We start from the raw sequence: 27,500 nt of genomic DNA, 5'->3' as shown, positions 1-27,500 counted from the left end.
GAAATATATGTCAACAAAGAGGTCTGTGCAAATGATTCGAAAGCAAAATAGTGAGTTTGTGATGTGTGCAAAAAAAGTCAAACAGAAAAGCAGGTTAGATGGATTGACAGGGATGAGAAATATAACTGTGCATGAGAGTTAGATGGGAGAAGTACTATGATGCTGCAGAAAAAGACGTATTGAACAGAAAATATTATACTCTTTTTGCCACGGACACATAATCAGAAGTAGTATGTGAATGGAACAGGAGTTATAATTCACACACAGTTGTTTTCATTTCAAATGTTAATGCTCTTCATGTACTGATGATAATATTTATTATGACTCAGTTTAATATAAAAAATTGTTATATTTCTTGAGTGTATGGGTGGATTGTTTTGTAGGGCTGCAGTCTACATCACTTTTTATTGTGCATTGCGAATGATTGCCCTTTTGCTTGACACTGCTGGAGGTGGAATTAGTGATAGCCATTTGATTCAACATTTTACATAATAATTGCTCTGCAGGTACACCCTGAGCTTAACCACAGCCTACATGTGGTATCGACGTTTCATCAGGGGCAAGCCACTTCTTTAAGACTGGTGCAGAGTCCTTTGTATTGCTGAGGTGATACAGAAGATGCAGTGGAAGAGAATGTTTCCATCCTGCACACTGATATTATGAATTTGGTAAGCTTTAAAAGTTATTATTTTGTGTACTATATTTTGTAAACATATACTTCATAATTCACTGTGCAGGTATATTTTATTAGGTGTTGGATATTTATTGAAAAGTTTTGTACATATAACAATGTGTTTTATCTATCAGCAATGTATATATAGTCTAAATCTATTGTATGATATGAAAAGTGGATGTTTTAGTTGTTCATCTCCTGCAGTTTATGTGTATCCACCAAAGCAGAGTTCAGCTGGGTTTAAAGAGCCACTTTTGTAATTGCAGTGACTGAAATATGAAAATAAAGTTTAAAACTTATTAACTCTGCATATTAAGAGTTTTTTCAACATGCATGGGGATTCACAGTATACAGTAAAACCTCTTCAAGTCACCATAACTGGGGTGGTGGCCTTATACCAACCTAAGGGAAATGCAAAAACCTTACTGTGTTTACTTACAGGAATAAGATATAATCCAAGCATATGGAGGGGCTTTTGGAAGGATATAAAGCTGTTAGGGGGGCCTATTTTGGGGGAGTGGGGTGGGGAGGACTGCCTATAGTGCTGGTAGGCTCCCTTGATGAGCCTGGTGGATGGCCCCAGGCTGTTAGTAGTGCAGGCAAATTTCATTTTGAGTGGTTGCTATGATATATTACTTGACGTGTTATACCCTGGTACTCCTCTTGACTGAAGTAGCTGAAGTTAAGGTTGATATATGATCTGGACAGCATATAGACAATCTTCCACTACTTGGTAATGGTTGAAAAGCATCAATGTCTTGTGGTGGGACTTGAACCCTTATGCTCAGGATCACAACATCTGCGTGCAGACCACTCAGTTACTGCATTCCTATGATTATTGTTGTCCATAATTGAGCATAGGTGGTAGTGAGCAGCATCCATCATTTTAATTTTTAATTCTCTGGGCTTTAACTTGTATCATACTAATATGAATGACATAATAATGCTTGTGTCTTTCCATAAAAATTGGACAATGAAAGTATCAAACTGGTAATGAACACAATCACAATCATTTGGTCAGCTTGGAGCATACTCATATGTGGCAGTGAATAGTGTCTTGCCACCTTTGTTTTCAAATCTTTGAGCACAAATGCATCATACTACTGTGTATAACTTAAACTGCATATTTCTTTCGATAAAAATCTGGTAATGAAAATATAAAACAGCTAGTAATGAAAATTGGGACATAATTGGGTGCATTTGGTTATCTGGCACATGTGAACAAAGGATACAGTGGTTGCGAGGCAGTGATACAGTGTCTTACATTTCCTTTTGAATTCACTTACCGTATTCCATTACCTCTCAAGGACCCCTCAGCCAGGTGATATAGCATCCGAGTCACACATGACGGTACTTGTACACTTAAATGTATATCACTCAGAGCCAACAGAAGGCAAGAAGATTGCTTCAGGTTGTGTTGTGTCATTCGTGGCAAAGTCCTGTGTAAAGTGGAATCCACTACGTTGTGCTGTTCATGGTGGACTTCAAAAAGTTGATGAGTTTGGAAAGTGGTAATAGGTGCATTGGAGTTGCCAAAAGAAAAAAGTGTAGGCATTAGCTTGAAGAATGGTATTAGAAATAGAATTATCCTCCTTGCTCGATTATATGCATCAGAGACATAGATGTGGAATGGAGTACAGCAATCAAGATTATGCATAGAGGAAATGAGCTATATAAGAGGTGAATGTGGTGTCAAGATGGGATGGAAAAAGTAATGAAAGTATGAAGGAGAGGTTTGGCATGGGTGTAATAGTTAAGGGAGTGGATCAGAGTGGCTGAATAGAATCCCTTCATCATTGCACCCATGCCAAACATCTCATACATACTTTCATTAGGTACTTTTTTCATCCCATCCTAACACACCACATTCACCTTTTATATAGCTCATTTCCACTGCATATTTTTTTATTGCTGTGCTACATTCCACAGCCATGTCTCTGATGCATATGATAAAGTTGGGGGGATAATGCTGTTTCTTATACCCTTCTTTAACCCAATGCTCACACTTCTTTCTTTTGACAACTCCAATGCACCTATTACCACTTTTCAGACTCATCAGTGTTTTGCCTTCCACCATAAATAGCATGATGTTGTGCTCTGAGATGATCTGGATCGTTGAGGATGACTTGAAGAGTATAATTATGAGGCCAGGATTGAGGGAGTGGGCGTCAGATGTAGACTAAGTAAAATGGATAAATAGAGTGGACAAGTATTGGAATGCATGAGTGAGTGAGTGATTTTGTGTTTGAGTAAGTGTGTGTGATGGCTGGCTGGCTAGCAAGGGATTGAGTGTACTGAGAGGGAATGGCAGAACAGGAAAATTTGGAGATGCTTCAGCCATCCCCTAACAGGAAAATTTGGAGATGCTTCAGCCATCCCCTTCAGAGAAGATCCTATTAGGGAACGGGGCATCAGAGATGTGGATTAAAATACCCCAAACATTACAATGATTATGAAATACTGACATCTTGGAAAAATCTTTTTTAATGATTAAACTGAGGAGCATGGACGGTTGAAAGACAAAATTGAAGAGCATTGTACAGTAGTATTGGAGACTAATATATCCTTATCGTACAATGATGAATAAATAGTCAGTTGAGGTGAAAGAAGGAATTCGGTTTTCATTCTCTGGTTTTCTTATTGTACTGGCATTTAGTAACACACTGGCAAATAAGCCAACTAATAGCAGCTGACTAGCTGTAGAAAATCAAGACTTGCTTGTTATATAGAGCTCATAGATTCTCTTAATTATCATGTAGTTCATAAATTTTTATTAATACAATGAGAATAACATATATCAGTGGAAATTAATGCAAAAGAGAGCATAAAGGAATCACACTAAACATCTTGTCTGTGACCGGGTGGCAGGGTGTGGGGTAGGATTGCGGAAAGTGTGGTGGGATGATGAAGTTAGCCAAGGTTAGTTGAGCCATCCTTGAATGGGTGATAATTCATATGGAGAAGGGAGGAAATCCTTGAATGGGTGGTAATTCATATGGATAAGGGAGGGAATCCTTGAATGGGTGGTAATTCATATGGATAAGGGAGGGAATCCTTGAATGGGTGGTAATTCATATGGATAAGGGAGGGAATCCTTAAATGGGTGGTAATTCACATGGATGAGGGAATCCTTGAATGGGTGGTAATTCATATGGATAAGGGAGGCCCCACAGGCACTCAGGACCTATCCCCTGTCGTTTTCTGGGAAAGAAGGGGGCAGGGGGAAGGGGGTTACTGATTATATCTGTGCATGACCAACACTAAAAAACACAGGTAGTATTAAAAAGAAAAAAAGTGTGACTTTTGGCAATCTTGGTACCAACTAAGCATTTAGTGGGGTAGGAATAGGTTTCAACAACATGGCTTTCACCATCATGATCAGCAGTTGTTGCAGTGCATCCACATGGGTGGAGGGAGTACATGTGTACTAAAGAGATATATTTACAGATTCTGGTCATAGGAACAGTTATCAAATGTCATTCATAATTAAAATTAATTAGTAAAAATATATGTTTTAATAAGATAGAAAACACCAACTATTATCTAAGAACAACTACTGTGTGATCATCACAATACTTTATTATAATCAAAGAGTAATTGACCACAGCCTAAAATATTTTTCCAACATTTCCATCTTAATATACTGCATATTCACTGCTTTATAAATATTTAAGAAACAGGAAAACAGATAAAACTCTTAATCTATGTGTTCATCTGAAGTAATTATGTGACCTGGTTAGCCATGCTGATTGCATAAAGTTAGCTTGCTTTATGTCTTCCACACTTATATGTTTAGTAAGTCAATTTCTTTGTCCATATCACTCTCAAGGGATTTTGTAGCAGCATTTACATCTTTGAGCATTTTTAGGGAAGAGAGGTCATTCGGCGAGGCTTTCTGGAGGGGAACTTTCTTCATAGAAATAAGGACGGCAATCTTCTTGCAGAAGGAGTCCAGCGTGCAAAGTGCTTGAGTCTCCAGCACTGTTTGTTCATTCTTCTCCAGTAGGTGCTGACTCTGTTCCAATACCTGACTCAACAGGGACACCAAGGCAGTGTGTTCTGTTTCCAGTTCCTCCCTGCCAATGTAGGAACTCATATAAATATATAAACAGATTATTTTCTATAAATATATATATATATATATATATATATATATATATATATATATATATATATATATATATATATATATATATATATATATATATATATATATATATATATATATATATATATATATATATATATATATCACATTTTTGAGACCACCTTTCACAAGATTCCATGTCAAAAACTCCTTCCTTGCATACTCTTATACTCTGCCTATTTGTAGTTTGCAACTGGCTCATAAGCTGCTTTTGTAAGCTCGTTGCTGATTGGATAGCAGCCTGAGGCGCCTTCTCCCTCACATCATAGAAACAGACCTCTCCACACTACAATTTTTACTTTTATGCTTCGTATCACACTCACGTCGCATAATACATACAGTAAACTCTCAATATAATGGACAAAGTCAGAGGGTCAGAAGTTCATGAGGACTGACCGAGAATAGTTTTTGAAGCAACCGCACCCGGTAACTGCAATAGCGTCCGCTAGCCACCTCGCCCTCCTCCCTTAATCTTATCTCCCATTCTTCTGTTACTGTAGTCTTTTTCAGCCCACCTGATGAAATATTTTCCTCCTTGTGGTTTCCATTCAAATGAAGAATGTATTTACACCACAAGAAAGTCTTATGCATCAATCCAGGACATAAATGTAATGGAAAATGGCCAAGTGTTTTGAGTGTTGGTACTGACACAGCTTAACTCCTTCAACACGAGGATGCGTATACTGTGTCCTTGCGTGCCCCGTACCATATCCGAGGACGCGCATACTACGTCCTGGCTCCCTTTAGCCAATGTACGAGTTATTTTCTCTATATTTATGCTTACATCTCAAAATTATCAATTAATTTATGTTTCTTTATGTGCACCATTTAATTCTGCATGTTTTCATATATAATACATGATGATTATGTTGAGTTTATGGGTGAAAACTTGTTATATTCAATAGCGACATTTGAAATTTGACGTGCGCGGCGATCCCGGATACAGCACGGGGCGATGTTTTAGCCCGGCCCTAGGGAGTTTCTTTATGTGCACCATTTAATTCTGCATGCTTTCATATATAATACATCATGATTATGTTGAGTTTATGGCTGAAACCTTGTTATATTCAATAGCGACATTTGAAATTTGGCGCGTGCAGCGATCCCGGATACGGCACGGGGCACTGTTTTGGCCCGGCCGTAGTGAAGGGGTTAAGGGGTTGCCTGTTAGGTAGGTTAAGTTAGGTTTGGTTTGTTTAAATTTATTCGGCAAGCGGTGTGGGGTGGCGGAAATACGCAGCGCAAGACAAGACAGGGTGGCAGCGGGGATAGCCCATTACCGGTGCTGCGAGAAATACCTCCTCGCAGAAATAAGTCACTCTGCTGTCCATCATGCATGCGCACTGGGGAATACACAGCAGGACAAACATTAATATGTAATATTTGTGCCACTTAGGGAAAAGTGACTATGTGGTGACTAGATTCACAGCATCTTTCTATGTTTGCTCAAATAAGGGAAAGTGTCATAGGAGTGGATAAAGGGCAGTGTGGATGGACAATCAAAATGGTCTCACTTAAAATAAAATAAAAAAGAGAGAAGAGTAGGAGAATCCACTAAACTCCTTCAATCCAGCGACGCAGACGTCGGCGTCTGAAGGGCGCCCAACGTCATCACTATTAATCCTCTTCTAAACCTCTTAATCTTCTTCCATTTCCTCTTAATTCTCTTCTAAACCTCTTTTAAGAAGAAGTGGAAGAGGATTAAGAGGAATTTAGAGGAGGATTGAAAGGTTTAGATTAATCCTCTTCCATTTCCTCTTGACCCTTTCTATACTGTGACGCCAACGTCTGCGTCACGTATGGAAAGGGTTAAGTCAGAAAAGAATAAATTGCTCAATTAAATGGGCAACACTCTTGCCTAAACCCATGCGATGATACTGGATTCATCATTGAAAACAGATTATGTCTCAGACCAAATAGGGTTCATAGAAATTAGAGGATGAATTGTTGATTATAAGGCTGATTTAAAGATTATTGCTAATAAGTTGTATAATAATACTCACATATCTTGAGACAAATTCTGCAGTGCTTCAAGAATCTTTGAATCTATTGTTATCTGGACAGCTTCAAGCATTTCTTTCGGGAAGCCGATGGTCTCTTGATCACATCTATAGTTGAAAGAAAACATTTGAGTGTTTTTTTCAATTTCTGGGGAATTGCATTAAGATGAGAACAAATTTACATAGAGTAATTTTTGGCTAAAGTTATATTATAATGCTTTACTACCAAAACATTTGTTTCAGTAATTAACATTTTTTGGCATTAACCCTTTCCCGGCGGAGGATCTATATATAGACGTTATGAAATTGGGACTTTTTGTCGGTGCGTCTATATATAGACGTTTGCTCTCATTTGCCCACTAGATTGTAGCATGGTCTATATATAGACGATTCCTTACTACTCACAAAATTAACAAAATAAATCGTTATTTGGCATCTCAAGGACAGTCACCGCTTGTGCTTTGTCGGTGGCGGATGTGCTATGCACATCAGCTAACACTGGAAATTTATGCATTTTGTTTCCTATTTTATTTTATTATTAGTCTATCATGTCAAGGAGAAAGAGACCTCTTAAGACAGAAGAAATGACTTTGGTAGCTGAGGATATAGATGCTGATTTTTTGGATGTTTTTGATGATTCTGACTCATCTACTGTCAGTGATTACACTGATACAGAATCTAAACCTTCATAAATATATCAATATACATATAACCAATCAAACTTAAATAACATCTATATATAGATTCAAATGTTTGTTCAGTTTTGCGGCAGAGTCTATATATAGACATCAATCTGGAATGCCCACTTGCGAGGAATCTATATATACGCGTATGGATGAAAGTCGACAGCATCTATACAGACGTTTTTTTTTTTTTTTTTTTTTTTTTTTTTTTTTAATACATATATCTGCCCTGCTGCCGGGAAGGGGTTAAGATGCTCACAAATTCTGGCAGGCCATATTCTTGAAAAAAAATGTAAAAATACTGCAAATCTATTAAAAATAATTTACCTGTGACTATAAAAGAAAATCAAAGCTTTGCATCATATGGACATGTCATGAGGAAGTCACCAGTAACTTTTTTTTGCAGCAAGGGACACAGCACAGTGAAACATCAGCAACCTGTTATATTTGGTGTACAAGTTACCACCAGTTTGTTAACATCATTGATCACATGTCACTGAACTACTTGCTTTACTAGTTGCCTTACTTGCCTTGCCTTACTAGCATTATTTAGTATCAAGAAAGCTGTATTTATATGTACGGTTGTACGGGTTAAACATGTGAAAATGTATGCATTTCCACTAACTACCCCTGCCATGGATAACCTCCAATCAACTTATTTTGAGTGCTTACCTCATGAAGCAAATATTTACATGGTCACATTTTCCAACATATACCAAGTTGGATGCCAGGTTTGTTGTAAACCCAGAAGCAACCTCTACTTTAGAACAAGGACTTTGGGGCTAATTAAGTGCATTTTATGTTGACTTTGAGTTGATTTTTTGAGTACGTGCAAATGAATTTCGACCATCTTAAGATAACAGTAATGGGCAAGGATTCCATCACTTAACGTTAATTTGAATCAACAAGTTTCTAATTATATATATAATATAAACTTGCCTCTCAATCCCTGATGTTTGGTCAGCTAGTGTGTGTAATATGTTGCAATGTTTATCCCACTTGAGTAAAATTTTCTTCACAGAACCCAAAATGTTGCAGGCTCCAGAAAATCCATGTAGCCCCATAGTTTCCAATAAGTCACTTTTCTTGTGCTGAATTTTTTCCAGGTCTTTTGTGATGGATAAAAGTTACTTTAGTCAATGCTTGGGGAAGAGGCTTGTAACTCCAGTGGTGATTTCTGTTAGATCTGAAGTTCTCAGGTGCTTTCAACCTACAGATGATATACCCTTTTCCTGTAAAGCAAAAAATCTGTCAGTGTGAGATATCAAGCTTTCCTCTTAAGTTTCTAGGAGGAAGTAAATAAGATTTACTAATATATCTAATGACAGTTTAGAGGAAACTTATTCATATATTGATAAAATATAAGTTGTATATTATAAAAGATATGACAACTCTTGCCATCAACAACTCCCTGGATTAAATAGTTCAACAATCTTGCCCTTCTTCATAACAAGGTGATGTGGAGTTAAGGTTTAACTCGCAGATGCAAAGGCTTAAATTAAATCTATTGTAAGGCCCCCTCACATATTAAGTGTTTACATGCTACAGTCATGTATATTAGGCGACCCTACTATGTAATGCTCCTGAGATGCTCTCAATGCAAACACAATATGTTCTTCATGGAAAAGGTTGAGCCTTTAGTTTACTTGATATCAATGGACACGTAGTAATGAATAGGCAACTTCACAGAAATACACCTCACTGCATAGCCAAAGATAAATGGTGTGGCTCTTGAAATTCTACTTCTTCAGGGAGTAGTTAACAGCAATAATTACTGACTGTATTTTGTCATAAATCTTACTGGATTTCAACACAATACCATATTTTATACATATAATCAAGCTCATGTGAATTAGCATAAGGGTTAAGGTAGCAATGAGCTAGACATTAATATTGTTAGCATTCAAGGTAAAGAAAGTTTCACAACAAGAATTTCAGGCTCATCATCAGCAGTATATAAAAGGTATTATGAACATACTGTAAGAGAGTAGTTAGGTAAAAGGTACTGATGCATATTATGTTTAAGGAGCAAGAAAGTATTAGTTGTTTAGCATAAATATTGTTACTTAGTTAATTCACATGTTAGACAGGAAACACCAGCTTATATTGAATTTTCAACAATGCTTACAGGATATTAAGGAAAATACTGAAGAACAAGGTACCTACACATACTGTGATGAGTGTTGTATATTACTATAGTGTTTCAAGGAAAGGGAAACTACAGCAAACAGCATCATACACTTAGCCAGGCAGAGTACTGGAAAGCCTCAGCAACCAAATGCAGGAAGTAGTTCGGTATATGAATAAACAAGACTCACCCTGAAACATCATCAAACGGTGCACTCTGGACAGGTCACATTGACACTAATACAAGAAGCAGTGAAAAGCAGACATCTTTTTTATAGAATGAGATATTATGCCTTCTTTGGTGAGAGAATCAGAGACAAGTGCAATGCCAAAAATTCTAATACTTTGCTATGCACAGCCATACATCTCAGTATATCTAGAAATCACAGGCAAAGACTATACCAACATTAACAGTTTCCCATGATGAAAAGCTGCCTCATTAAAAATAATTTTGGCAAAAATATGATGACTTATTCACTAGGAGCAGGCAGTAAAGAGAGCAAAACTCAATTACACTTTTGATTCAAACAAGTTGTCAGCATTTAGTATCTGTTGTTTGAAATGTTCTGGCGTGGTGATGTGTTCTCCACGGTCATCTTCATCTGTAATTTCAGTGATGGTCACACCACTGCCACTCCTTCCTCCGCCTGTAGTTATATTCATCTGCTGCATTCTGCGCTCGATCTCCCGGGTCAAAGCTATTCGATACATTTCATAGCTCATAACGATCCCATGAAGCTCATGCTTGAAAAGTCTATTGAGCATGGCCTGGTAACAGTCCAGTTCAGGGAGCCGAAACAGCTCCCACCTTAACTTATGATCATGGTCTGGGGAGGCTTGGGAGTAGACTCGCAGCCAGTATGGGATCTCTTCATGTAGGTATGGAGAGGCAGGCATTAGAGAGAGAGGCTGACGAAAATCTGTGTGGTGTGGAATGGGAAGAGCCCTATGTGGCCCTATGGCAGTATTTTCTGGAATTCTAGGAAGGTACTGCTGTGCACATGGGTGTTCATATTGTGCCTGACGGGTGATGTGATTGACATAATATACTCCATGTTCTAGAGACTCAATTCGCTCCCATCCTGCGGGAAGTCCCTCCTTTTCTAAGGGATGTGACCAATGTGTAGTTTTTGTGTTATGGTCAATGTAATATTTGCGTCCCCGTAGGGTATAGTCAACTGACCAACCAGGAGGAAGTGGGAGCTCTTGCTCTAGTCTTGGGGAGGGAGGCTGAGGAGATCCACTTCCCAGGTGAGTATTTGACTGAGACAACTGCTTTTGTCCAGAGTGAACCAAGAAAGTAAAATTGGTTCCTTGCTGTGGTGGTTGTTCTAATGGAGATCTAATGTGACTGGGACCATATAATATTTGATCCAGACTATGCTGGGAGCCAGTATAATGGTTGATATATGTGTGATTGAACACAGCTTGTGGAGGAGGTGCCTGTTGTTTTAGCATGCCATCCAAACTGCCTCGACTCCCCAGGTAAAGGCCACCCATGCGCTGTACCACTTCTCCAACATTGGGAGTGTATTTTCCTTCTGTTCCTCCATGAGGCTTTCCCACCATGGGTGATCTTGACCCTGTTGAGTATTTCTGGAGCAGGGGTGAGGACTGATGGGAAGGTGGATTGGTGCTGCTCACATATGGTGGAGCAATAGTGCTTTTCCGCTTTCTTGTGTCACTCTGGCTTGCATTTGGCCATACATTTATGATCGGAACTTCGGGAGGGGATTCCTTCTTGATGTATTTTCCTGCCAGGCTGTCACAACTTGCTGTTATGTCCTTTTTACGGGAATTGGACAGCATGGTGGATGCAGCAACAGGGGACAGCCCAGTCAGTAGAACACCTTGGCTCCCTCTCTGTGATGTGTGTCACACTGGAAAAAATGTTTTCAATTAACTAATATCTAAGTTGCTGTTTACAGTATTACTAAACTAAATAAAAAATTCTCTGAACTGGAATGAAGAAACTCCTCAGCTGCATTTAGCTTTTTTTTTTTCAGCCTTGTCCAACAAAAGGTTCTCAATTGTGTTTAGTTTAATCGGTATATTTTCATTGAATTTATGCTGTCACTACTTTTTAATATAGTGATGCATCCCACATGAAAATCAGAATGAATGAGTTAGCTTTATAGCATTCAGTAAGTGTTCATAGAAATGGGCTGCAAAGTGTTGCAAACTATCATAAAAAGATTACAAATAAATCCACATAGATGAATCATGTAAAGAAATGCTGCATAAATTCATAATACATATCAAAGTTTTATGGTTCTATATGTTTATGAAGCAAATGACAAAATTAACTTTGTACTGAAGCTCCTCTCATTGGTGGTATCCTCACGCACCTGAGTATTATAATGTTTTATGCAGTCTCCAAATGAAAAAACAAATTATGTGCACTTTGATGTTGAATGTCAGAATTTTGACAAAATGATGATGATGATGATTCCAATCAGTCATGTTACACTGAACCACTGAAAGCGGGAGCTTATTCCATTCTCTTGCTGCAGCGAAGGTGACAAAACATTTGGTGCAGTGTGAATTAAATTTTTTGCACTTGTCTTGTGCAATTATTTTTCTTAAGAGGGGTGTTGTAATGGATGATTACTGAGTTTAGTTTGTCACTGTTTCTGACTTGATTAACCCGGTAGCGGCAATGGGCCAAATTTGTGGCTTTACCATGCATGTACCAGCGACGGGCCAAATTTTTGCCATGATATAAACCCCCCAAAATAGCTGACGCATAAAGGCCAGCGTGGAAACATACACCTCTTGTGACATAAACACGCCTGTCCGCTTGTCAAAACCCTGTCGTATGTGCTAGAAATGTTGTAATTACCACCACACCGTGCCCTAAATGTGAACCCGCTAGGAGCCGCTATTCTTAAGATTTACCAAAAAAGGTACTGTTGTGCTGATATGATTTCTACCCACATAAAAGTAGAAAATTACCTCCTATCACTAACCTAGATGGACTTAACACAAATCTTTACTAACCCCCAAAGTTAGTTGGGTGTACTACTATATAAATACTCGACCTTTCCTCACGTCTAAAAGTTTGTGGGGCGCTGCTGAAGAGGCGAAGCCGCACACAAAATATTGGCTTTCCTGGAGGTCTAAACTAAGGTTGCTAGAAGACATAACTTGACGACAGAAGAAGAGCAGTAGGTTAAGTTGGAAACGAGACAGGGGCGTTAATGAAACCAGTCTTTACCCTCCAGTCTTTTTTAAATATTTGTCATACTTACTCAGTTATATACAAACCCCTACAGACTGGCGTACCTTCAGATTTCAGCTGCCCCTTTGTATCCCTATTTCGTATACCTCATATTGCCTAACTTGTGCACATGGGGTAGCAACCAGGTGAGTTAACCAGGTGAGTCTTGTTGCTAGAGGCAGGCAGATGCATTGTGAGGAAAGTTTAATTAAGGGCTAGGGGCCAACACTCACCTCGGGCACATAACTGCAGACGTCCCCGCCGCACCGCCTCTCCACGGGTTTGTTTACCTTTGCCAGGAAAATAAACACAGACGAAGAAAAACAAAGACCATTACAAGGACTTGGATTGTGTTGTTTTTCTCAAGTATCGTTATGGCACAGCGATGTTTGTTGAAGCGACTTCTCCGCCATATTGGTATTCCCGGGCGGCTCTCCCCCACCCCCTTTCCTCACGTCAACTATTTCCAAAGGCTGAGTAGGAGATTAATTGCGTTCTAATGAGCATTTATGTAGGTGATTTATGATTCATTAGGTGATTACATATATAAGAAGTGAGAGAAAGAGAGTACCAAGATGGAGCTATATCGGATTCATTAGTCCAAGTTACCTGTAAGTCTTATATCCGTTATACTTGCTACCAGATCACATTCCTTTTTTACTACCGTACATGTTGAGTAAATTTCATGCTACAATTAGAAAAAGACTACGAATTTATTATATATGATTAAACCATTGCACTGCTGCCACTCATTAATTCCCACTCATTTTCATTTTTTTCACACTGACGGGTTTGTGGCTTGACCCTCTCAGCATGCCGATACTTATACTTTCTCCGTGAGTCTTATTAGTTATTATATTATTTTGTACTCCTCGATCCGGTCAAGGCCTATATATACATCCACTTCCGGGTTTACCTTTAATTAATGGCCGGGACTCATGCTTATTTTCTTCAATGTGCTTCATAATAACAATAAGCGCAGAGGAACATATGTTTACTTTAATTGTCTATCATCTACTTGCTTATTACTTTGTCCGTGAGTCTTATTATAGTTACAATAAATTTTTTTATAGGCTATATTATACTCCGCGGTCAAGGCCACTTCCGGGGGAATCCATAGTGGGTCTCATGTTTTCCTTTCCACTTCCCCTCATACCAAAAATAATAGTGCCAATGATAACAATGACTAATAATAAAGATCATGCTAATACTAATAATGATAATAATAATAATGCCAGGGAGTAAATTAATATAATTGCGCAGGGTGGTGTGCGCAGAGGCAGAGCACCGTTACCGGATTATCGTACTAAGAGCATCGTATGTACCGGCTTCTGAGCCATAACGATTGTCGAGAAACACAAATAATTAACCATTTTAACGATAACTATATAAATGAAGCCAATTATTGGAGTGGAGACAGTTTTGGGGCAGAAATCGGCAATCTGGCAACTTTAAGGCAGAGGCGGAGCGAGCAGTCACCCCATCAACGATGCCAGATTGTCGTACTCAACCTCTTTTATTTGCCGATTTCCGTCTCCAAAACTGTCTGCTCCACCTCAATAACTAGATTTATTAATAGTTATCGTTTAAATGATTAATTATTGGTGACTCTTTGAATTATTAAAGTGTCAAAAACCGGTAAATACGAAGAAGAGGAAGAAGTGAGGGCGCCAACGTTACCAGATGCTCGCACTCATAACATTGTCTTTATCACTCCCAGGCACACAAAATCTGTCATAGCCACATCTCTAACGGTATCCAATCACAGTTCGCCTCGAAACCGTAATATGTTGATCTTAATTTATATGTTTATGGCTAGGAAAAGGAATAATACGAAGTGGCAGGGTCGGTATCTTCAGACGCTTCCACCTCTCACATCAACTATTTCCAAATGTCAAAAGGAGATGAATCGGGTTACCATGAGTGTTGTTTCACACTCATGGCATAGAAGAAGGGTAAAAGTATCATTAGGATCATTAAACAACCCCTGGAAATGCCCAAAACTCCTTCAAAAAGCGTATCAAATATGAGTGGTTTGGGAAATGGCCCACTGGTAACGTTAGCAGGGCGCCGCGCCGAGGCTGCTGCTTTCGGCCGAGCTCAGTACTTTAGTAACCAGGGGGGGTAGTGTTCATGTGACCAACTTACTCTAGCTATTGCGTGAGCCGTTTCTGTGCATCAGTCGCAATAGCCCTTGAATGCAATATATTTTTCCAAAGGCGTACTGGGGCTACTCTACATCCGCGGTATTGACTTTTAGCTGATGAAAACACAATGGACTGAATCCCTTGATCTTTTTGACATCGGCACATCATGCAGCACTGGAGCAGCCGCTTTCCCCGAGACCCAGAATTAGCTCGGGTGTCTTGCCGTTAACCAAGGATCGAGAGGGCGGTGGGGAGTGGTGCCTGGGTACGCGGTACAGCTTCAATGTGTAAAATGACTGAGAAAGGCGAGGAGAGGGCGCCCTTGATCGAGGAGACTGGCCACCTCCTCAATCCCTTCGTCCACCGCCTGGAACTGAACACGGCCTATGACAAATTCAAGGTGAGACCCGTGCACCCACTCGATGGCACTGTTTATTAGTGATTTTGATAGGAGTCTCTCTCTCTCTCTCTCTCTCTCTCTCTCTCTCTCTCTCTCTCTCTCTCTCTCTCTCTCTCTCTCGGTGATTTTGATAGGAATCTCTCTCTCTCTCTCTCTCTCTCTCTCTCTCTCTCTCTCTCTCTCTCTCTCTCTCTCTCTCTCTCTCTCTCTCTCTCTCTCTCTCTCTCTCTCTCTCTCTCTCTCTTCTCTCTCTCACGATTATGAATTATACATATGTATTTTCTTAGCAGTGGCATGTATATGATTATACCACACACACACACACACACACACACACAGACAGACAGAGAGAGAGAGAGAGAGAGAGAGAGAGAGAGAGAGAGAGAGAATTCCTCTCAAAATCAGAGAGAGAGAGAGAGAGAGAGAGAGAGAGAGAGAGGATGGAATTTTTAATATATATGGTATAATAGGTACCTACGTTGGTAAGAGGGATCGAGAATTTTTAATATGAAGATGTCAGTGACCCCAGGCATACGTGCCAGATGTGGCACATGACGAGTCATACCCAAGGATATTTACTGTAATTGTATCATAATTCATAACATTTCGTACTTCTTCGGTGTGAAAAGGGTTTCACAAATCAAAGATACTGGCACAGTTTATTGAGAAAGTCTGTTCACTTAGCAGATTATATAATAGGCACGAATGCTGTTAGTCGAGGAATGTTGACTTACTCTTGGCAAGACAAAAAGTTTGGCCCCCAAGACATGACACACACACACACACACACACACACACACACACACACACACACAATCCACGTTATTTCAACATCAGTGACCGGTGATTGACGTGTCGGGTATTTTAAGCCATAGGGAACGCATGGGATGTGCACCTGCTTCTCTTGGCATCCTCTCCCGTCTTGTTGCGTGGCCCGCGTCCCATGGGCAACCGTTGTTGGCACTATGGCTAGGGAGGGGGAGCTGTATCGTGTAAACAAATTCCAAACCGACGAATTAATTGTAACAAAGATAAATTGACGAATTGCAATATCAAGTAGTCAGTTACTGATGATATATCCTTATTGTCCACATCATCCTCTCGCTTGTGCTAATTTCCATTACTCGGTTACGCAGTTCAATATACGTCATTACAAGTTAGCCAAGTTCAATTGAAATATGTAGTTGATAAAAATAATAAGCTAGGGTATATACTTGATATTTCCACAGCCATGCTTTCCTCCGCATGGAGACACTAGCAGCGGCTGTTAGGAAGTAAATACACAAGTTCAGTGGAGTTCAAAGCAAATAGTGAGCAGATCCACTGGGTTCCCTAGTTGCCCTTTTCGAAAGCAAATAATGAGCAGAGCTCTTATAAACTATATAATAATAATAATGTTACATAATAATAATCATGGTACGCAGCCAGGTACATAGCAGCCATGGATGGTACATATCAGCCAGGGATGGTAGCAGCTATGAGACACTAGAAGCTATGTTGTTCCTCTGTTCCTGCTGACTCGCCTCGTATATTTCCTAACGCTATAATAATGTATGTAGTGGTTTGCACAGGTTGTCCTTGCCTTATCTGTGAGAGTCGTGTCTTAACTTGGTTGTACACAAAATCATTTGACTGCTTTTTCTGTTTCTTAAGGTCGGCCCTGGTAGGCTTTTTTGGTAGGACCTAGTGGTCAGCCCCAGCCCGTTATGGCGCAGGCAACTGTTTTATTGTGGTGTCATCTTACTTGACTCATGCTGTGCCCGGGATTATTTTTTTTTAATCTTTTTAGAGAATTAATCTGGACTAAAGTCCGGATTGATAGGTGGTCCTAAAGGCAGCATGTGGGTAGACTTTGGCCATTCGGCAACGACTGAAAATTGTCAGCTTGTAGCGGTGGGCGGGATTCGAATCCGGGTCCTTCAGGACGCCGCGCCTGCACTCTGACCACTCACCCACCGCCTCCCTTCGTACGCGGGAGAGTTGGAGGCAAGTCCAAAAGAGAAGTCATCATGAAAAATACCGGTATAAGAGAGAGGCAGCATAGCAGCGGAGTAGATAGGGTCGAATAGAGTCGTAGAGGTAGAAGATTGTCACTAAGAGGAAAGTTGAGGAGACGAAAAGCCTTTGAAAGGCTCTTCATTTCATCAACTCCCCTCCTCTTACGGACAGTCTCTTAACTTTCGCCGCAAACTCCTCTCCTTCCGAAACTGATCCTCTTTTCTGGTTACTCATTTGGTTTCCTTTTGCGGGAGTACCGCTTAACGAAAAAGTTTGACCAGGCAGTGTGTCAACACGGAAGCACAGTTCTTAAGGACAATTGAAGGCACGCTATCAGGTCTATAAGCTCTGAGGATTCAAGCCAGAGAGGGCATAGACAATTCTTAAGAATTCTTAAGAATTTTAATTGCAATCACAGTCTACCATCTAATCTATTTTAACTAATGTACCATGGTGCGAAAAGAGAGGTGAGGAGAGAGCAAGTCCGCCAGGCAGATTTCATTTTAAAGTTGGAGGAGCCTCGTGGCGACCCTTCCAGGGCCCTCCTCCTCTCATCTCATCTCAGGCCTTCTGCTTCCTTCACAGTCCCGTACCCTTATCACCTTCAACTCGTTCCTTGCAAGCTTACACACACACACACACACACACACACACACACACACAGCTTTTTCTTATCATAGTTTATTCAGGGTTTGGATTACGAAGTTGTTGTTACAGTTGCCTTTTCATTATACGTACTTCTCATTCTTATAATAATAATAATAATAATAATAATAATAATAATTTGCTTCCTGTCACATTATAAATAGTCAGTTTGATACCAGCTAATAGAAGTGGTATTGTCTCTGATCAGGCAGACTCAGCTTGTTGAAGACATGGAGTGCGTGACCGACGATACACCTGTTTATGGGTATCAGACAATTTTTTTGCCTTGACAGCTTTACATCACGTTCGTGTGGTTCACTGCTTGGGGGTTGTGACTTGGGTTAAGACGGGATGTCCTTTCTGATGTCACGCGGCGATATTAGGGTTCGATCCGCCTGGCTCGTGCCTGCTTCCAAGGCTTGACACTACCCCACTAGGCCTCGATCCGCATCCCTTGAGTAGGCGGCAAGGAAGGCTTTTCTCTCTACCAACACACCATGTGCAAAGATTAAGTTGCATTAGGTCTCGTTTGGTGGTTTTTTTTTTTTTTTTTTTTTTTTTTTTTTTTTTTTAGTAGCTGTTATCATGCAGGTGCTCTCTGTCTCAGTGTTTTCGTGGTATACTTATCAGCGCCTTTCCGAAAATTTATCGTTATTCCTGTCACCTTCATCCTCATCCCTTTTGTTCCCTTTCACTAGTAATGCCACGAATAATATGGATGTGGTAGTTAGGATAGCGGAAAAAAAGTCATACACCGAATTGCATAATAATCAGGGTATGGAAAAATAAGGAATGGATTTGGGCAAGTCATGCATATAATTGGTAACAGATGGCCAACAATGGATAACCGTGGCAACTCAGGGATTATATAATTCAGGGCAGACAGAAAAGCAGGTGGAAATATGAAGTTAGAGCATTTGCCGGAGCAGGGGGGTATTAATAACATCAGAGAGGTGGAATACGTTGGGAAAGGCCTTTTGTCTTGCAGTGGTCTAGGATGACTCAAACAGATGATGATAATGAGAGCCTCCTATACATTTAATAGTGTCCCTGTCTGTTCTTCCATTGACCAGAGCCATTTAGCAGCGTCTTTGTTCTTACACTGACCAAAGCCATTTAGTAACGAATTTGTCTTTTCTTCCCCTGACCAGAGCCATTTAGTAGCGTCTGTCCGGTCTTCCACTGACCAGAGCCATTTAGTTAGGCTCCTGTATGTCTATCTACTTACCAGAGCCATTTTAGTAGCGCCAATCTTTGCTTTTCCCCTTACCAGAGCCATTTATCAGCGCTCCTGTATTTTGTCTCTTGTAAAGTTGTTTTCGAGTTTGTTTTCTCTCGTCGTTTGATTCTCCCTTTTACCAGAGCCCTTCAGCAGCGCTCCCGTTTGCTTTCCCTACCGCAGTCCAAGAATACGCAATCATCCTACTCTTGTTTCCAGTCTTAAAGCAGTTCGCGGATGACGTCACACGGTTTCGCTCCAAGGATTCTACCTCTTTGTTTTCGCTACTTTTAACTTGAGTTCTACTTGTCAAACATGAATTATATTTCTCTTTGAAAAAACAAAAAAGAAGCCTACAAATAAATCTGTAGAATCATAGGAACCGCGTGACGTCATCATCCTGCGCGCGGGATGACAGCATTCCCACCAGAGTACCTCCTGTCAGCATGTTGGCCCCCTCACCGGAGACCTGCAGTATCGTTTTGTGTGCTTATCGCCATACCAGAGCCGTGTAATAACGTTCCTGTGTTTTGTGTTCCAGCTGGTGTTCATGTCGGTGCTGGTGCTGCCGGTGCGGGTGGTGGGCATCGTCGTGTGTCTGCTGGTGGCCTACGTCTTGGCCACGACGGGGCTGTGGGGACTTTCGCGGGAGGAGCTTGGTGCGCGGCCCATGAGTGGATGGCGCCGGTGAGTACTATAGCTGGTGTGTGTGTGTGTGAGAGAGAGAGAGAGAAACTGGTGGAGATTTATATTTTTTGTTTGTTTGTTTATGTGTGTTTGTTTGTTTGTTTATGTGTGTCTCATGATTTATTTGCGTCTTTTAGTTGTCTTGTGATGCCGTATGCCTTATTCAACATATATTGTTATTTTACTTACATGTCTTTTTTTTTCTTGTGTGTTGTGACGCATCATGCTTTGTATACAAGTTTACAGTCTTCCAGCACCGGCCAGCCCCAGAACCCACCCTCTCTCGCCTCTGTGCTTGCTCACGCTCACTCATTTTCTCCCTTAAATTAATTTGTGATTCTTCTCAAGATACCCATGGGCGGCTACAACCAGCGTCAGGCTCTTGAAAGGACTCTCCTGGCTGGTTGTTCATTAATGCTGCTGTATATTTGTCTTCTACAGGGTAGCCAGGATGTGTAGATTACCCACGAGTCGATTCTAATACATTGGTGGTTTTAGTTACTTTGAAGCTGTTGATGGAGCCTCGAATCTGATTAATGTCTTTAGTTCTAACATCGTCTATTTTTTTCTAATTTAATGCATTCGCGGAAAAACGCATTAACTTTCCGGATTTTGGGAAGGAATGCGATATTTATTTTGTACTTACCTGTTTGTATATGATTTAATTGAGTCAAGCTCGTAAATTACCATGTGATACGCTCGCGCGCCTTTGTGTAGGTAGAGTGTGTTTTTACGTAATTCTTATAATTCATCCATCTTTTTCTGTACTCATCATTCACCACCCTCACACCCTCTCGTATGATTTTTCTCTTCCTTTCATCTCTTTCTCTTCCCTTTTTTTAATGTCAAACTCAAGGGCCAATGCGACGGAGATGAGCACCGAGGCCACATGCAGCTATAGCTATCCGAACTTTACTTAACCTTTTTTTTTTATCTCCCTTCTTGTTTCCATCGTTCCTTCACACCCTCTCCTCACCTTCCTCATCCCGCCCAGTAGCAACGCACCTTTACGTCAGGTTCCCCTCACAGCAGATGACATGGAGAGCAAAGAATGCTCACGTGACTCATTGAAGCAGGGGTTTACATAAATGCCCTCGAGGTATGTTGACTAATTACCTTTACAGAAATACTTTAACCTGTTTTTTTTATCTATTTTCCTGTGCTTTTTCTTCAAAACTCAACTTTCCAGTCTCCATTACGACCAGCACCCAAGAATGGCGAGGATTTGACAGGTGAGGATTTGATTTATAATGTGACCCATTTCGGGAAGCAGGTCTGGGCTATTTTGGAGTGTGTCTCGGTCAGGTGTGACCCAAATGATACGAGGGGGGGCGCAGCTTACTGCTTTTTTTTTTTAGGGGGAGGGGTGTCTATAGCGACGGTGGGCTCTCTTGAGGGGCGCATGCAGACTGACCACTCGGGTGCCGCCTCCCCTTAGGAAAGAAGATAAGAAACAAAGCAAATAGTTGATGGATTGTTAATTAATTACGCTATATTTACCTATTGTTTAAACTAGTGAATTAAATATCCATCGGCAAGTAGTTAGCATGCCCACGTGAGCATGCCTTGCTACGAATCCGCTGGCCCAAATTCGAATCCCAGCCTGGGCAGTCGGCATTCAGCTCACCTGGTTGTTTCCATCCTCACTTTCGGGCTGGTCGGTAAATGGGTATATGGGGAGACATGCGGAAGGTAAACTGTGGTAACCAGGATGTTACACCTGTCCTGTGTCGTGGGGTAATGGGTTATTACCCACCACAGGCTCTGGGGCCAGTTCGACGGAAATGAACACCGAGACCACGCGCAGCAATAGCGCATGTCCCCATCTTTACCTGTTACATAGAAAAAATATCTTATTTATCCTAAATCTAAATATTTCATCGAAGACTTAATTGAAATTGCGTTACTATTGCAAGCTACTGTATATTGTCACGAATTCCATCAAGTTCATAGTGTTGAAAATCAAAACTGAGGAGAGTATGTGCTCATAAATTATGTAGTGGAACAGTAGACTGAAATAACGAAGAGAATTACTTAGCAAAAACAAAAAAACGAATGTCATAACCAAAAGTTTGGCCTCAGAGCTAATCAGTGCATGAATTTGAGATCGAATGAGAGGATGGATTATGAGATAGAATATTATGGGCGAAAAAAATTATATGAATTATATGTTTCATTAATCTTGAGTAGAATCTTGTAGCATTTAGAAATCCTGAAACAGCGACGCTCATGAGAAAAGTGGGAACTAATATTGCACCGCAAGGAGAGGAGGCAGGAAGAAGTTTTACTGTAGGCGAGTTGGTAACATTCAAGCCACCGCCAAAAATATTGATGTGATTATACTAATTTTGTGCCTAAAAATAAACTGTTTAGAGACAAGGCTAATTTGAATACGATGAAGTGTACACACCCTATAAAGTTACTTAGAAGAGTAAACAAAACATTGGAAAACTAACGGAAATACTGATGTGCTTCAAGGATGGGTGTCGGAGATTGTGAGGATGATGCAGCACGTTCTTAAAGTAGCGTAGATGTATAGTATACGTGCCATTACATTGCTGAGGAACAATACTAATCTTCTCAAGACACGTGAGCCAATGCCATGAGCCAAACTTTGTATGTGACTTTGTTATGGGGACGAGGAATGAAGATGTATCACGTTACTCAAAACATCTTAGCTAAATATAGTATATTATTATAATGTTACTGACCAAGTTTTGTATGTAAGTTTGTTATAATGGCACTGAATGCTTATATATAAGGTGCATGTCGGATCCCAGACATGGCAAGCTCGCCCACATCTATCACACCCATATTATTTTACAAGTCACGTTTATGCTTAAGTGTAACGGTGTCTCTCCATATTATGAGGTGGGAGGCCGACTTTCATGGCTCGGCTCATACTGTGCTGTCAGTCAGCAAGTCGTGCTTCTTCCTTAGACCCAGGGCTTTAGAGACTTGGACCGAGAGTTCTTACTGTTATTCCCATCACCTCTGACAATGGCTTGGTGATATATACGACGGCAGTTATGAAAAGAAGCAGTAGTAGTAGTAGTAGTAGTAGTAGTAGTAAAGAACAAGAACAAAGAGGAAAAACGATGATTGTATATAAAACTTAATTTTCCTCGAATCACACCTCGGCACAGAACTCAAAAAGGGCGGACATTGGCTCTAGAGTCTAGACCCTCCGCCCTGGGAACGAACACCTGCCCCACCCCCCTTCAGACTCTCTAGGGGAAACTAGCACGCCTGTTGGGCTTACCCCGCCAGTGGGATTAGTTTATAAAAGGTCTTATCGCATTTGTCGGTGTCTGATAACATTGTCACGGCGCTTCTCGACACGTGGCTCAGAGATAACAGCTTGGCACTGGGGTGATGATGAAAGGACGTTCTGTACTGCCGGAGTGTGTTTGAGAGAGAGAGAGAGAGAGAGAGAGAGAGAGAGAGAGAGAGAGAGAGAGAGAGAGAGAATAATCATGTGCACTTTATGTTCGAACTCAAGATTTGTATAAAAGTGTTTGTTTCGGGTCATCTTGAACAGGTGATGAGTGTCTGGAAGATAAAGTGGAAGATAAATGATAAGTACACCAATAACGTTGAGTGAGTGTGAGAATAGTTCTGATAAGAAAAGTGTGTCTGTGTGTGTGTGTGTGTGTTTTGACGTGGCATTTCCTCATTCACCGGTTGCTGCTACGGTTTTATTACTCTATAGTCCTGTAAACAATATTCGGTAATTTAGATTTACAAACAAAAAAAAAGAGCAACTAGCGGCTGTCTCAGGCCACGATGAAGAAGGGATTTGTAAAGCACGGAGTGAACAGTTAACTCTGATCTCATGTTTCGGTGTAAGATGTAGGTTTGTGAAGCAGGCAAATGACGGTCGTATTGTTGCCTAATGCCCCGATGGTGAAGTGATTTAAGTTTGTGGCGGAAGCAATGGGTAGTTATACTGTTATCTCGGGTCTCGAATGTAAGCTGACTGAAGTTTATAAAAGAAGGAAGGAGTAGTTAAGGTCCTAATGGTATCCCCTGGCCACTCTCACCGTGTTCTTCATTTGTCACAGTAGCCTACTATCATAGTATTAAAATATCAAAATACATCGGGTTTGCTTAATTAATAATCACATTATTGATTGACGCACACGCTTAGCTGTTTAGAAATGGGAAGAGAGAGAGAGAGAGAGAGAGAGAGAGAGAGAGAGAGAGAGAGAGTTTCCGGTCATCAGTCACGGTCAAGTTCACTCGGGTCTTAACTTTCTGATTTTTTACCACTACCCGCGCTTCCCCCCTCCTCAATGCAATACTCTCAACAGGTAGAGTAAAAGGTTACCTGGGGGTCAGCAACAGGTGTGTGTGTGTGTGTGTGTGTTACATTATCTCCTACACAACACCTGCTATATTAATGTTACGACACACACGCACTGTACATTTCCACAGATGTCTGTGACTCGTTGGTAACCGACTGTTTGGTGTTGTCATGGTTTGTTGTTGGAGCGTAGCAGCTCCACATGCAAGGCCCTAGGTTTCCTTGTTACCTTACCAGCAGTTAGTTTTAGTGGATCTAGTGTTCTAGGCGACCTAATGTTGAGTGGAATGGTGTGAGAGTGGGCCTGGGTGTACAGTAAGCAAGAGTGTAAATTGAATGAGGTGGAAGAAGGCGACCAAGGAGACTATTATAATATACAGTCTCCTCGGTGACGACTCTCCGTACATTGACGGTACATTTCCTTTAGTCGGTTCACCCAAACCTGGGGTGTGCATTATCGAACACGGGCAACCTGCTGTCACAAGGCGTGTCCAATTTCGTGGATAAAGTATGATAGTCAACGCACAGGAAACAATCGTCATTATCAATAATATTTAGGCAACTATAACATATACCGTCAATTGTAGTCGATTTTGGGTTTAAAAAAAATATTAGTACTGTCGCAGACAGTTGTTTTGCTGATTTACCAGTCTCGGCGCTGTCTGCCACCAAGAAAATTAGCAGGCTTTAAAACAAAACAGCTGTTTGCTACAGTGCTATTTTTTTTTTTTTTTTTTATTTATTCAAAATCGACTATGACGGTATTTGTTATTGTTGCTTGCATATTATTGATAATGACGACTTTCCTATGCTCGAGCTATCATATATTATCTACACAATCAGACACGCCGTGTGACAGCAGGTTACCAGCGCACGATAATTCACACCTCAGACTTGAGTGAACCAACTATAACGTTTACCCCACATTTACTCTTGATGGGCGCGACAACTTTTTTTGTGTAACTTTAGGCGACGTGGCGTCGTTTGGAAAGATGGGAAAGTGGGTCTGAATGTGGGATAAACAAGAGTGTGACGTGAGTGTAATGGAGGGTAGCGATCGTGGCATAGGCGACGTAGCAGGTGTATAATCCCGAGGAGGGGGGGCGGGGCGTGAGGGGAAATGGGCGATGGGGTGTTACAGGCGGTACGGTGCGATTTGAAAGATTGGGAACAGGTAAACTGTGAACTCAGATGTGATTGGGGACGAAACGTGAGGAATGGGGTGGGAACGGAGGATCATAATGTAGTAGTACTAGAATATGATACGATGTGGTCTGTGGGAGAGGAAGTGAGACGTGGTGTTAGATAGCGTTGAATCATGCATAGTGTAAGTGTAAGATTGACTGGTGGTGTATATTAGGACAAAAGGTTATGGTGTCACGTAGAGAGAGGGGGAAGGGGAGGGAGGTGTAGTACTGTTTGAGAACAGGTGGCGTGTTGAAGAGAATGTTGGGAAGGCAAAAAAAAAAAAAAAAAAAAAAAGGAACGAGTGAAGAGGCTGGTAATGGTGTACGTGTGGGAGAGGGTGTGCTGTTCGGGATAAGGTCGATTGTGGTTCGAGGAAGATAAGTTGTGCAGGTGTGGCGAGGAGGCGAGAAAGGATGCATTGTGGCATATGTAAGCAGGTGTGTGTGTGTGTGTGTGTGTGTGTGTGTTTAAAGGGTGTCGGGTGTTTAAAAAGTAAGATCTAGTTGTTTTAGTACCGTGAATACGAACAACAAAATTGTTATTCCATGTTTATTTTATCTTCCAGTAACCTGGACACCTCAATGATAGTTTATATATATATATATATATATATATATATATATATATATATATATATATATATATATATATATATATATATATATATATATATATATATATATATATATATGTTGTTTTTGTTCATAGTAAATAACCTCGGTGGGTTGCAGGAGGACTAACGCTTCTATTGCAAAACGAGGAACGTAACAAAACTATAATCAGAATGTAGCTTTCGAGCACAGGAATATGTAAATGGTATCTATTTTGCTCATTCGTTATTCCTACAGGCAGTTTCCGTCTCTTTCTCCCTTGCTTATTCTTGTTGATCATAAGTAACAAGCACGTCTGCGTTAGCAACCGGTGGGTGGTTTGCGGCGCGAGTGGGCGGAGCTCAGCGGGCAGCGGCTCACCTTCGCTGGTCCCTGCAGGCTGAGGAGTGGCGTGACCATCGTGATGCTCAGCTCGTGCCCACTCAGCGAAACCGAGGATCAAGCACCTGCCATGACCATGATTCCGTCAGTAATGTTACGTTGAGGTAAATGTTCTATATGCAGAGCTCATAATTTATATATATATATATATATATATATATATATATATATATATATATATATATATATATATACATATATATATATATACATATATATACATATATATAATACAAGTCAACAGTTGTTTTGAATTCTTTGTCAGAAAAATTAAACCCGGCTTCCCTTCATGGAAAGGTGAACTATATAAATGCTTACATATGACTAGTAAGCAGCGGAGTTTTGTTATTAGATGCCTGTCCCAATCGCCAACCTTAGGTGACGAGGAGGCACCTGTTATTGTTATCATTCCACTACCACTAAAAGATGTTCATGGATGACAACGAGTTACCTGCTACGGTTATTGCAATAGTGATGTAACAGTCAATATGTCACCTGCATGTAAAAAAAATGGATTTGTAAATCTCAGATATTACCCGTAAGGGACTGTGCTAGGTGGTTGCCAATGCAGCTTGTCCCTGAGTCCCCAGTAACCCCTGTGCTGGCAATGCGTTCAACTTCAAGGTCGGCACGCCTTGGACCACCACCGTCAAGGGGACCCGGACGTCGTATTCATGTTGTTACTTGCCTCAAATTCTCAAAATTTGTTGAGGTTAGTAGTACAACCTATTTACCCCTCCCCCGTTATGGCACACCTGAGCACTGATAACCAATCTCCCCCGTTCAGTGATTATTAGTTCTCGTTTTGTATTCCCTTGTAGTAACTTTCGGTATATAAGCTACAATTGGCTTAGAAAAGAAACGAACCCTTATTAATACCTTTACAAGCATATCATTTTGCACCCTACCTCTTTGAAGCTGCATCTAATAATGATAAGACAGATTGCTGAGCTTGTAGTTACGAAGTTTCCGGGGAAAAACGAGGATTATTTTTTTCCTATCGTCACGATTTAATTAAATACCAACCGCGGGATTACACCACACTATCCTTATTTAAAAAAAAAAATG

At 40.6% G+C, this 27,500-nt stretch overlaps 3 protein-coding genes and 1 long non-coding RNA gene across 12 annotated transcripts in view; 2 read left to right on the top strand and 2 right to left on the bottom strand.

Moving 5' to 3' along the window:
- LOC126996392 (surfeit locus protein 1-like) overlaps window positions 1-981 on the top strand; it is a 14,498-nt gene extending 13,517 nt beyond the window's left edge. For both annotated transcript variants that reach the window (XM_050856773.1, XM_050856772.1), the window contains exon 8: window positions 507-981. In XM_050856773.1, coding sequence (XP_050712730.1) covers window positions 507-576 — 70 coding nt within the window. In that variant the 3' untranslated portion in view covers window positions 577-981. The remainder of the gene's footprint in view (window positions 1-506) is intronic.
- Window positions 982-3,139: 2,158 nt separating this feature from the next.
- On the bottom strand, window positions 3,140-6,933 carry LOC126996395 (uncharacterized). Its single transcript, XR_007751150.1, has 2 exons — window positions 6,824-6,933; window positions 3,140-4,749 (listed from the first exon to the last, which is right to left on the bottom strand). It is a non-coding gene; the product is annotated as an uncharacterized LOC126996395 (long non-coding RNA).
- A 1,662-nt stretch (window positions 6,934-8,595) lies between these two features.
- On the bottom strand, window positions 8,596-13,273 carry LOC126996391 (protein salvador homolog 1-like). 3 transcript variants are annotated; one of them, XR_007751149.1, is made up of 3 exons: window positions 13,084-13,273; window positions 9,822-11,510; window positions 8,596-8,735 (listed from the first exon to the last, which is right to left on the bottom strand). XR_007751149.1 is itself a non-coding variant. In XM_050856770.1 (3 exons), exons 2-3 carry the CDS (start codon window positions 11,437-11,439, stop codon window positions 8,714-8,716), a joined length of 1,317 nt encoding a protein of 438 aa, XP_050712727.1. In that variant the 5' UTR covers window positions 11,440-11,510; window positions 13,084-13,273; the 3' UTR covers window positions 8,596-8,713. The 3 variants fall into 3 exon arrangements, 2 of the variants coding, with proteins under 2 accessions (XP_050712727.1, XP_050712728.1); XM_050856770.1 differs by having other exon boundaries at window positions 10,145-11,510; XM_050856771.1 differs by lacking the exon at window positions 13,084-13,273 and adding an exon at window positions 12,916-13,058 and having other exon boundaries at window positions 10,145-11,510.
- Window positions 13,274-14,937: 1,664 nt separating this feature from the next.
- LOC126996389 (lysophosphatidylcholine acyltransferase 1-like) overlaps window positions 14,938-27,500 on the top strand; it is a 43,067-nt gene continuing 30,504 nt past the window's right edge. For 2 of the 6 annotated variants that reach the window (XM_050856760.1, XM_050856761.1), the window contains exons 1-2: window positions 14,941-15,397; window positions 19,801-19,946. In XM_050856760.1, coding sequence (XP_050712717.1) covers window positions 15,281-15,397; window positions 19,801-19,946 — 263 coding nt within the window. In that variant the 5' untranslated portion in view covers window positions 14,941-15,280. Of the gene's footprint in view, window positions 15,398-19,800; window positions 19,947-27,500 lie in introns of those variants that run through there. The other 4 variants (XM_050856763.1, XM_050856762.1, XM_050856769.1 and 1 more) reach the window with 3 other exon arrangements.

This window comes from Eriocheir sinensis, chromosome 10 (assembly GCF_024679095.1).
Source record: "Eriocheir sinensis breed Jianghai 21 chromosome 10, ASM2467909v1, whole genome shotgun sequence".
Lineage (NCBI taxonomy): Eukaryota > Metazoa > Arthropoda > Malacostraca > Decapoda > Varunidae > Eriocheir > Eriocheir sinensis.
This window is presented reverse-complemented; position numbering and strand designations above follow the sequence as displayed.

Bases quoted from the DNA above. Each gene is read 5' to 3' on its own strand.
- LOC126996391 (XM_050856770.1), bottom strand. From the start codon at position 11,439: ATGCTGTCCAATTCCCGTAAAAAGGACATAACAGCAAGTTGTGACAGC. The intron at 8,736-10,144 runs GTAATTGAGTTT...TTTGCTTTACAG, and splicing joins AACTTGTTTGAATCAAAAGT to GAAAAGGGTATATCATCTGT.